We start from the raw sequence: 12,303 nt of genomic DNA on the forward strand, positions 1-12,303 counted from the left end.
TAGAAGACTGAGGAGTCTTCTGCCGCCGATTCTGGACCTCTTCTTACTTCAGCATCTGCAAGGGGGCCGGCGGCAAGGCTCCGGTGACCATCCAGGCTGTACCTGTGATCGTCCCTCTGGAGCTGATGTCCAGTAGCCAAGAAGCCAATCCATCCTGCACGCAGGTGAGTTCACTTCTTCTCCCCTCTGTCCCTCGTTGCAGTGATCCTGTTGCCAGCAGGACTCACTGTAAAGTAAAAAACCTAAGCTAAACTTTCTCTAAGCAGCTCTTTAGGAGAGCCACCTAGAATTGCACCCTTCTCGGCCGGGCACAAAAATCTAACTGGCTTGGAGGAGGGTCATAGGGGGAGGAGCCAGTGCACACCACCTGATCGGAAAGCTTTACTTTTGTGCCCTGTCTCCTGCGGAGCCGCTATTCCCCATGGTCCTTTCAGGAACCCCAGCATCCACTAGGACGATAGAGAAAAAAAGGTTAATGTCCTTTCTAAAGACAGGCTGTAGAAAATGAGCCCTGGTGTCCTCTGCTTTAATATAGTTCATTCTTTTTCTTTTTAAGTAATAGTTTTATTAAGGTTTTTACAAAATAAAACAGAAAGAATGGAGGGAGGACAGGGGCAAAAAAAAATGTAAAAATTAAATAAAATTTGATTAATTCTAGCAATATGGGCCAGAGTGTAACGAGCCCCAATCTGCTTCTAGCAATTATTGCAACTTTATTCTGTAATGTCTCCATCAGATTAGCACTACACGGAGACCAAGGTCTCTCAGGATGTCCTCCCTATTATACCCCGTTCAGATTGCAATTGCTGGGTCGCACTCGGGAATTGGATACAGTTCCTTCCCGAGTGCGAATCGGCATTGGACCCTGAGAACTGGCTTCCCGACCCGGCAATATGCCGAGTTGGGTTGCCATCCAGGGGTGGGGACCGCGGCGGCATCAAGGGTGGGTGCGGAGGCGGCGCTGGAGATGAGAGCAACTCTGCGCCACCTCTCCCTATGCAGTGCACGGGTACCGGGTCACATCGACCTGGGTAACCCGTTCACACTGCGCCTGACCTGGTAATAACCCTTTTATATGCCCGGGTTCAATTACCAGGTCAGGCGACCTGGGAATTCGGCAGTGACCCATTCACACCGCACAGCGACCCGTGGCGACCCGGCAAAATACAGGGTAGATACCGGGTTATTTGTGCAGTGTGTACGGGGCATTAGTTAACTACCCCCCAGGTCTATTTATCACATAAAGACTCACAGCAGAGGGGTATGGGGAGCGGAACGTTCTGCTTTGTAACTTGTATCATTGATCTGTTTTTGTTGGCTCTCTGTGTAATTCCACATGTAACATCTTGCATCTGGGTGTATCGCTTTGTGCCTTCTAAAATAAATTAATGATGATTTTATTACTTATATAATGCCAAATTGATGATTTCAAGTCTATACAACACAACCCACCGGCCGGATTAGGTAAAAACCGTAATGGTCCGGTCCCCAAAACGCCGGATCGGACAGGCTCCTTGCAGCAAACTGGCATTCTGGAGGTTGTAGTGCTTGTCCCTGACCATCCCCGTCCAGGGGGGTGTCATGTACAGGCGGTACCTGTGACATCTATCACCAGTGAGGTGGGGAGGGAGAGATTAAAGCTTCCATGTATGGTCCAGAATGCTCCAGTTGTTACCCCATCCCCGGACCATATGGGGGAGCCTCTAATGCATAGGTCTGCAAACTCAGTCCTCATTACCCCACACAGTGCATGTTTTCCAGGTCTCCTCACAGAATCACAAGTGAAATAATAAACTCCACCTGCGGAACTTTTAAAATATGTCTGAGTAATTAATACACCTGTGCACCTGCTGGGTTACCTGCAAAACATGCACTGTGTGGGGTCCTGAGGACCGAGTTTGAGAACCTCTGCTCTAATGCACAGGTTCTCAAACTCGGTCCTCAGGACCCCACACAGTGCATGTTATGCAGGTCTCCTCACATAATCACAAGTGAAATAATTAGCTCCACCTGTGGACCTTTTAAAATGTGTCAGTGAGTAATTAATACACCTGTGTACCTGCTGGGTTACCTGCAAAACATGCACTGTGTGGGGTCCTGAGGACCGAGTTTGAGAACACCTGCTCTAATGTCTTCCTCCCTGCTTCCCCAGTGACAGCTGCTATAGACACCTACGCGTTCCGGGGTTCAGACTGTTCTGTTTTTTCCTCAATCCCCCCACTGGGTGCAGTAGAACTTACAAAGCAAGTACAAGAAGTAGATGAAATGACATTAAAGTAGCATAAAAACAGCAAAAAGTGCCAAAGATGACAAATCCTGTGATAAGTTATATTACTGCCCGGCATTTTACAGTGTAACTAGAACTGGTGATTTTGCTATGATCACTGCAGGACAGGCCTCATCGCAGTTTTGGAAATGACGGTCAGTTGCCTGTCCTAGAACGAGAACCCTTTTATACTGGAAACTCCATGAAATAAAATCTGCAGCCATGGAACGCAATGCTGGCACACATGTGCCCAGAATATACCTCGGACAGTGGGTTCTCCTACCTTCAGTCCGGTCCCCAACACGATGACATCATACTCTTTCTCCATGCCAGAGAGAAGGGTCCGTTACTCACATCCGTGGATCCCTCTATTTTCACTCCAGGATGTTGTCTTAAGCTGATCTGCCAGACGCTGATTAGTGACCCAAAGCTGGGACACCTGCCTGTAATCCATATGAGTATTACAGCCAGCCTGGGAGAGCGGAGACGACACAATGTTATATTCTGCAATTGTTAGGAGGCGACGTTTTATATTGAAATGTATTATTTATTTATTACCAGTTATTGCGCACATATATTCTTCAGCGCTTTACAGAGAATATGTAGTCATTCACATCAGTCCCTGCCCCAGTGGGGCTTACAGTCTGTGGGGTCTGTGCACGGTATCTGGACTGCAAAGGGCCCTACACATTGGCCGCTCCGCCGCCGAGCTGCCCGACGGCGGATACGGCCGACGGGCGACCCGGCGGCGGAGGGGCAATGACAGGGGGAGCGAAGCGGGCCGCGCATCGTTCATCGCTGGAGCCTCCACACTCAAAGATATGAACGGTATCTCGTCGTTCATATCTTTGACTGATGTCGGCCAGTGTGTAGGGCCTATTAGTCAACACCCATTAGGGCGACACCCACTGGTCAACAGTGGATAGGTCGACACTAGAAATAGGTTGACACGGCCATTAGGTCGACATGCAAAAAGGTCGACAAGCAAAAAGGTCAACATGAGTTTTTTCACTTTTTTTTCTTTTGGACTTTTGCATACTATGCGATCCACGTGGACTACGATTGGGAACGGTAACCTGTGCCGAGTGCAGTGAGGCACCTTGCCCGCAGCGTGGCGAGCAAAACGAGTTATGCAAGGGGACGCGGTGTACTAATTGGGGTTTCCGCCTTTCCGGTCACCTGACGGAGTAAATGGCACCAAAAAAACATTAAAAACTCATGTCATCCTTTTTTTTTTATGTCAACCTAATGGTAGTGTCGACCTATTTCTAGTGTCAACCTACCCACTGTCGACCAATGGGTGTCGACCTTGAGTACCATACCCCTATGCACTAAGCCTTGCAGAGAGATAAAGGAGAGAGATAAAGGGGCAGGTTAAGCCTGGAGAAGAAATAAACTGGGAGGTGATAACGCTCCACCCAATCAGCTCCCAACTGTCAAGTTACCAGCTGGATTTAAAAAATGACAGTTAGGAGCTGACTGGCTGGTGTTTTATCACCTTTCACTTATCACTTCTCCAGGCTTAATACATCTGCCCCTCATGGTTAGGCTGCAGAGGAGGGAGGGTTAGGGTTAGGCTGCGGGGACCGTGGGGTTACCTTTAGGCACCACCGCAGCAACGTTAGGGTTAGGCACAAAGGGGGGAGGTTAGGGTTAGGCTGTGGAAAGGGTGGGTTGGGGGGTAGGAGAGATGGGAGAATATCCGTTACTTACCCCTATCAGGATTTCATTCATCAGGATCCCAGCGTGAGAATTATGACCGCCAGGATCCCAACCACCGGTAAATCATACTGAACCCAATAAATCCCCCCTTATATTTTCTAAGCTGTGTGAGTTCACATTAATTCACGTTAATTCATTGTTATTTTGACATTTTATTATTTCCACTGCGCATATTTCATCACAGCGGTTGTTATTAAAAGGACAGAAATAAATAGGAATAACATGGACATTTTTAGGAATTGAGGGACAATTTCTGCTGTGGGCAGGAGAACAATACCTAAGCTGATCGGAGTTCATCATATAAGTATACTGTGAATTCAGAGTAATCTTTAAAGGAGCAAGATCGCCACCTGCAGGGCATGTATAAGAGCCAACTGTCACTGGCCTAGACTGAGGGTGTTGTGAACTCGGGGATTCTTCCGATGGTTGGGAAGAGGAACCACAACTGAGCTGGAAAAGGGAAGGCCTAATATAGGATTTCCTCAAACAGGACGCTGACAGTGGAGTTTGATGAAATATTGAAGGGCTTTATTGCAGGGAAAAACAACTTAAAGTCAAATGCCAAAAAGGGATAAATGAGGGAAATGTCCAGACCCACTGAAGGGTTTTGTGAGCAGTATTAGAGATGCTGGTAACTGAAGAAACTGTGGATGATGTTTAAAAGTCACTGATAACTTGAGGAACTTGTTAATGATGATTGAAGGCACGGATGGATAAAGAACTTGTGAGCGGTGACAGAGACGCTGATGATGTGAAGAACTGAAGTGCAGGGGTTTTAGACGCTGTTGATTTGTAGAACTTGAGAACGGTGATTTAGGCCCGCAGCCACGCTGATTCCTAGGAGCACGGGTGACTGGAACGCAGAGAGATATACCGGCCGCTGAATACACTGGAACCGGTGCAGCGAACTGGCAGCTGGAAATGCCGGAGACACTGGAGTACAACTGCAGAGATCCTTGCCGGGAACAAGAGCGCTGGCATCTACGTCAGGGAAAGACGATACTCAGGCCCTGAAGCTCTGTCCGGCGTCTGACTTTGAATCTTCCGCCAGCGCTGTATTGGCGGAGCAGTCTGATGACGTCACCTGCCCCCCGTCCACGTGATGCCGGGTGTCATGGCGGCGCCCATGCCCCGGAGAACCGCCGGGAGCCGCGCCAACCATATGCCGTAGCCCGTGGCTCACCGAAGGCAGAGGCCGCAACACCGACCAGCAGACACGCAGGGGTAAGCACGGCGAACGCCGCCTCTGGTGTGTGACAGTACCCCCTCCTCCAGGAGTGGCCCCTGGACACTTTCCAGGTTTTGTTGGATGTCTGGAATGGAACATCCGCACCAGTCGGGGATCCGTAACTTCAGTCGCTTTGACCCAGCTCCTTTCCTCGGGGCCAAAACGTTTCCATTCCACCAAATACTGTAGATTCTTGTGAAGATAGCGAGAATCAAGAATAGCTTTGATCTCAAAGTCCGTACCCTCTTCAGCCTCTGCAGAGGTTGGCCTTGGGGACTTGGAATGAAACCGGTTCAAAACAAGAGGGCGAAGAAGAGAGACATGGAAGGAATTTGGTATCCGGAGATGGGAAGGCAATCCCAATTTGCAGGCAACCGGATTCAAGACTTGTAACACGGGATAAGGACCAATGAACCTTGGAGCGAACTTCATAGTGGGCACCTTTAAACGGAGATTGCAGGTAGAGAGCCATACCCTGTCACCAACCTTGTATTGAGGAGCTGCCCGTCGCTTCCTATCCGCAAAGAACTTATAGCGACCGGAAACTCTCTTGAGGTTGGCATGAACTCAACTCCAGATTTGACTGAAATGTCGGAGAGTAGAGGCTGCAGCAGGAACTTCTTCTGGAGGACAAATGGGTAATTACGGAACTTGGGGATGAAATCCGTAATTAATGAAAAATGGAGACTCACCAGTCGAGGAGTGATATAGATGGTTATGGGCGAACTCGGCCCAAGGCAACAACTCCACCCAATTATCTTGTGAGGGGGAGAGGTAAACACGGAGAAAAGTCTCTAAATCTTGATTGACGCGTTCAGTTTGCCCATTGGTCTGTGGATGGTAAGCAGATAAAAACTTGAGTTTTATTTGTAGAGCCGTGCAGAGGGCTCTCCAGAATCTTGCCGTAAACTGTACTCCTCGATCCGAGACTATTTCCAGAGGTAACCCGTGCAGGCGGAAGTGTTCCCGAATGAATAACAAAGCCAACTTAGAAGCTGATGGTAATCCGGTCAACGGAACAAAATGTGCCATCTTAGAGAATCGGTCGATAATCACCCAGACGGTGTTATGACCCTTAGAGAGAGGTAGTTCAGTAACAAAGTCCATAGAGATATGAGTCCAAGGCCTCTTAGGAATGGACAATGGGTGCAACAATCCCGCAGGAGGCAGACGAAGAATTTTGTGCTGAGCACATTGAGGACACGAGTTGACATACTCTTGAACATCCTTCTTCATAGTGTCCCACCAGTAAGATCTTCGTAGAAATTCCCACATCTTTTGAACTCCCGGATGGCCAGAAAACTTGGAAATGTGAGCCCACTGCAACAATCTTGGTCGAAATTTAGCTGGCACAGACATTCTTCCAGGAGGAGGACCCAACGCAGTGGGAGCCGCAGAAATAGAGACAGGACTGAGGATCAACGCCTTTTCAACGGAATTCTCCTCGTCCGAAGCCATTAAGGAACGGGATAGGGCATCCGCCTTGGTGTTAAGAGTTCCAGCCCGGTACTTAATGACAAACGAAAATCGGGCAAAGAAGAGCGCCCATCTTGCTTGACGGGGATTCAATCACTGGGCCGTCTTGAGATACAGTAAATTCTTGTGATCCGTGAAAATCGTAATTAGGTGTTTAGCACCTTCCAAAAGATATCTCCATTCTTCTAAGGCAGATTTTATTGCCAACAGCTCTTTATCTCCAATGGTGTAATTTAATTCAGCAGGGGAGAACTTGCGAGAATGGAAACCACATGGATGTAACTTCCCATCTGGAGCGTACTGCGAAAGTACGGCACCTATGCCTACCGTAGAAGCATCAACCTCCAGAAAGAATGGTTTTAGAAAGTCTGGTTGCTGAAGTACCGGAGCGGTCATAAAGGCTGCCTTCAACTGGGCGAACGCTGCTACAGCTTCAGAGGACCAATGGCTTGGGTCAGCCCCTTTCTTGGTAAGGGCAGTAATAGGCGCCACAATAGTAGAGAAACCCCTTATGAATTTCCGGTAGTAATTTGCGAACCCTAGAAATCGTTGCACTGCTTTCAAGGAAAGAGGCTGAGTCCAGTCCCGGATGGCAGAAAGTTTCTCCGGATCCATACGCAACTCCGTACCTGAAATAATGTAGCCCAGAAATGGAATAGAGGGGACCTCAAAGGTGCACTTGGAAATCTTGCCGTAAAGATGGTTCTCTCGCAACCGAAGGAGTACCTCCTTAACCTGTATTCTGTGCTCAGAGAGATTCTTCGAAAATATCAGGATGTCATCCAAATATACCACCACATTTAGGTATAACATGTCCCGAAAGACTTCATTAATGAATCCCTGGAAGACGGCGGGGGCGTTGCTGAGGCCAAACGGCATTACCAGGTACTCATAATGCCCGTCCCTAGTATTGAAGGCCGTCTTCCATTCGTCCCCTTGTCGGATACGTATCAAGTTATAAGCTCCCCTTAAATCGAGCTTAGTGAAGACTCGAGCTCCGCGAACTCTATCGAAAAGCTCCGTGATGAGCGGCAGAGGATACTTATTCTTAATGGTGACTTCATTTAGACCACGATAATCAATACATGGCCTCAGGCCTCCGTCTTTTTTCTTCACAAAGAAGAAGCCTGCTCCCGCTGGGGAAGTAGAGGGGCGGATGAATCCCTTCTGCAGATTAGACTTGATATATTCTGACATGGCTTGAGTCTCAGGTACTGACAAAGGATAGGTACGACCTCGAGGTGGCATTTTCCCCGGAATGAGCTCAATAGGACAGTCCCAGGGTCTATGCGGTGGTAACTTATCGGCCGCCTGTTCCGAGAAGACATCTGTAAACTCCTGATACGCCTCTGGAATAAGCTCTACGTCCGACTTGGACGATGCACGAAGCGGGTAGACAGGAGTAAGACAATTTGAGTGACAGAATGGACTCCAAGAAATTATCTGTGTCGACCTCCAGTCGACGTGAGGATTGTGAAGCTTGAGCCAGAGAAGACCAAGGACGAGATCGTGAGACATCTCCTGAATCACAAGGAACTCCAGATGTTCTTGGTGCAAAGCTCCCACTTGCAGCTTGATTGGCATAGTACGACTTGTAATCAGAGCATTAGGAATTTGGGTACCATTAATAGCAGTTATCGTAATAGGTCGTTCGACCGACTGTAACTTCAAACCCAGATTCTGGGCGCAGGAAAGGGAAATAAAATTCCCCGCGGCTCCTGAGTCCAACATTGCCTTAACGGTTTTGACTTCAGACTCAGAAAACAGAGATACAGAAAGTAGACAGTCCACTGCCAGAGAAGATTGAGAAACAACCCCTAGCTTGACTTCTCCAGAACAAGCTAGGACTGCCCGTTTCCCGGGCGAGACTTGCAAGACTTGAGGAAATGATCCGCGGCTCCACAGTAGAGGCAAAGTCTACCCTCACGCCGACGCTGACGCTCTTCTGGGGACAGCCGAGACGATTAATCTGCATGGGTTTGTCTGGACTGGAATTAACTGTTTGCTTAGAAGGAAGAGATCAGAGTCTCAACCGGTCTGACCGACTACGTTCACCACCTCGTTCCTGCATACGAAGATCCACCTTTACACAGAGTAAGATCAACTGTTCCAAGGAATCTGGCAGATCTCTAGTAATCAATTCATCTTTTAAACGATCCGAGAGCCCGTACCAAAAAGCAGCCCGAAGGGCATCATTATTCCAGCTCAGTTCAGAAGCTATAGTTTGAAAGTGAATTACATACTGTCCAACTGTACGAGAGCCTTGTCGAACTCGGAGCAAGTCAGCTGAGGCAGCAGTCATCCTGCCAGGCTCATCAAAGATCCTTCGGAATGACGCAATGAAGTTGGTATAACTAGAAACTAACGGATCTGATCGCTCCCACAACGGTGACACCCACTCCAACGCTGAACCCTCAAGCAAAGAGATAATGTATGCCACTTTAGACCGATCAATAGGGAAGTTATGTGAGAGGAGTTCGAATCGTACCTCACACTGATTGAGGAATCCACGGCAATTTTTCGGATTCCCGTTATAACGAGGAGGAGTGGGAAGCTGAAGGCGTGACCTGGTTCCAGGCAAGGAGGGAACATTGCCAGAGACAACCACTGGAGCGGATACTGGAACTGGAGCTGGAACCACTGAAGCCAACAAAATCTGGATTTGACCCAGCCGGCCAGATAACTCCTGGAGATAATGCATCACCTGATTCTGTGCTGCTTCCTGACTCTGTACTCGGGAAACCAGGTCCTGCATGGCGCTTGCCTCTGGGTTCCGATTCCCCGGGTCCATGTGGCCTGAGTATACTGTCACTGGCCTAGACTGAGGGTGTTGTGAACTCGGGGATTCTTCCGATGGTTGGGAAGAGGAACCACAACTGAGCTAAAAAAGGGAAGGCCTAATATAGGATTTCCTCATACAGGACGCTGACAGTGGAGTTTGATGAAATATTGAAGGGCTTTATTGCAGGGAAAAACAACTTAAAGTAAAATGCCAAAAAGAGATAAATGAGGGAAATGTCCAGACCCACTGAAGGGTTTTGTGAGCAGTATTAGAGATGCTGGTAACTGAAGAAACTGTGGATGATGTTTAAAAGTCACTGATAACTTAAGGAAATTGTTAATGATGATTGAAGGCACAGATGGATAAAGAACTTGTGAGCGGTGACAGAGACGCTGATGATGTGAAGAACTGAAGTGCAGGGGTTTTAGACGCTGTTGATTTGTAGAACTTGAGAACGGTGACTGAGACGCTGATGATGTGAGGAACTGAAGTGCAGGGGTTTTGGACGCTGTTGATTTGAGAACGGAGACTGAGACGCTGATGATGTGAGGAACTGAAGTGCAGGGGTTTTAGACGCTGTTGATTTGTAGAACTTGAGAACGGTGATTTAGGCCCGCAGCCACGCTGATTCCTAGGAGCACGGGTGACTGGAACGCAGAGAGATATACCGGCCGCTGAATACACTGGAACCGGTGCAGCGAACTGGCAGCTGGAAATGCCGGAGACACTGGAGTACAACTGCAGAGATCCTTGCCGGGAACAAGAGCGCTAGCATCTACGTCAGGGAAAGACGATACTCAGGCCCTGAAGCTCTGTCCGGCGTCTGACTTTGAATCTCCCGCCAGCGCTGGATTGGTGGAGCATTCTGATGACGTCCCCTGCCCCCCGTCCACGTGATGCCGGGTGTCATGGCGGCGCCCATGCCCCGGAGAACCGCCGGGAGCCGCGCCAACCATACGCCGTAGCCCGTGGCTCACCGAAGGCAGAGGCCGCAACACCGACCAGCAGACATGCAGGGGTAAGCGCGGCGAACGCCGCCTCTGGTGTGTGACACCAACACTGGGTTAAAATGCACATCTATAAAGAGATAATTTGTTAACTAAAATTCATATTTATGACATTTAAAATTGCCACAGTTGCTCACTTCGGCAGCACATGTACTAAAACTGGAACGATACAGAGAAGATTAGCATGGCACCTTTGACATGCAAATTCGTGAAGCATTCCATATATTTAAAAACAATAAATAAAATTGCCCCAGATGTGTCAGTAGTGAATGAATAGGCTGCACTGTCATGTCTATTGGTGTAGTCCACAACATGGCTGCCTCAAGGGCTGGAAAGGCGGGTTAAAAGCTAAAGTATAACTGAGCGGGTCTTTCTCCTTATACCCCTTTCATACCAAAAATGCAGGGACTTAACCCGGGAATTCAGTCCTGGGATCATGCAGGGACATTCTCGGGTTGGCCCCGTTTATACCAGCATTTGGAGCCGGGACATCCCGGGTCGGCACCTTTCATACTGAACCCGGGATGGTCCTGCATTTTCTGAGAATATCATTAGAAATGGCCCTTTTTAAGGCCCAAAAGATGACACACCAGGAAGTACCCTGAATAGCCAATCAGCATCAGCAGAGGCAACGAGGGAAGGCGGGACATGTCCCTGCACCGTTCACACTGGCCAGGTTCCTAGGAAGATCCCGGGACCAACCCTGGTCGATAGCAGGGTTGAAATGCCGGGGCATGATTCCCGGGATTTTGTCCCGGGACCCTTTCACACTGGGCAAATTCCCGGGTTGATGCGCGTTCATGTGCAATAACCCGGGAAATTTTGGTCTGTCTGAAAGGGGTATTAGTGAAGTCCTGAGCTCTGCATGCTGCCCTCTCTCCCAACACTGCCGGGAGACTCCCAATTTTCAGCCTATTGTCACACTCATGTGGGAGGATTGTGGTTTGTGTTGAAATATAGCAACAGCTACTGGCTAAATATGCTTGAGAAGCTATACTGGTGAGACAGTAGATGGCGCTAGATCATAATTTATCACTGTATAGTCTTTCTTTGTTCGGAAAGTTTACTCTTTTCTAGAACTCTCTTGTTAGTCCTCTTTTTCATGTTGAGAAGTTTACATGTACTGAATCCAAGTAATTCTCCAGTGAATACAACAGAGGTTCTCAAACGCGGTTCTTAAGGCACCCCAGCGGTCCAGGTTTTACGTTTATTCATGATTGGCCACAAGTGACTTATTTAGAAGCTCAGTCAGTTTTATTTAACCATCTGTGTTGAGCCATGGATATACCTAAACCAGTGCCAGATTAAGGTCTTCATGGGCTTGGAGCTGAAATATCTGCCACCGAATGGGATGTGACCAACACTGCGGGTGCATGATGATTACCGATATGGGGGTGTAACCAGTGCTGTGTATATACATACCTCCCAACTTTCGGATTGCTCTAAGAGGGACACCTCGCGCGGCGTAGCAGCACCGGCGCCAAAAAGGGGTGTGGCCTATTGGGAAGGGGCGTGGCCTCGCGGGGATGCCGCTATCGCTGGCCACGCCTCCAAAATTCGTCACAGTGGGGCATGGCCAGCGCTCTGTGAGCTGCTGGCGATGCCCCCAGTCCCTCTGCCTCACTGGAATAGACGCTGTGCGCATGCGCACAGCGTCTATTCACCACTGCTTTGCTCTGAACTGAGCAGAGCAGAGAGTGATAGGGAGCCTCCCAACTGCCCACCCCCACCGCGGGACACTGTGCCCGCGGGAGGGACAGCGGGACAGACCCCAAAAAACGGGACTGTCCCGCGAAAATCGGGACAGTTGGGAGGTATGTAT

The 12,303-nt window shown here is 48.9% G+C and overlaps 1 protein-coding gene and 1 pseudogene across 5 annotated transcripts in view; one reads left to right on the plus strand and one right to left on the minus strand.

The window, feature by feature from the left end:
• Positions 1-12,303, minus strand: part of LOC134958485 (rab GDP dissociation inhibitor alpha-like) — a 211,260-nt gene that overhangs the window by 82,774 nt on the left and 116,183 nt on the right. For 3 of the 5 annotated variants that reach the window (XM_063941140.1, XM_063941139.1, XM_063941142.1), the window contains exon 3: positions 2,550-2,738. The exons of the other annotated variants lie outside the window; for them this stretch is intronic. In XM_063941140.1, the coding sequence (XP_063797210.1) occupies positions 2,550-2,594 (45 nt within the window). In that variant the 5' untranslated portion in view covers positions 2,595-2,738. The remainder of the gene's footprint in view (positions 1-2,549; positions 2,739-12,303) is intronic. 5 annotated transcript variants of the gene reach the window in all.
• LOC134959566 (U6 spliceosomal RNA) lies at positions 10,611-10,709 on the plus strand (annotated as a pseudogene).

Source organism: Pseudophryne corroboree, chromosome 9 (genome assembly GCF_028390025.1).
Source record: "Pseudophryne corroboree isolate aPseCor3 chromosome 9, aPseCor3.hap2, whole genome shotgun sequence".
In the NCBI taxonomy this organism is placed as follows: domain Eukaryota; kingdom Metazoa; phylum Chordata; class Amphibia; order Anura; family Myobatrachidae; genus Pseudophryne; species Pseudophryne corroboree.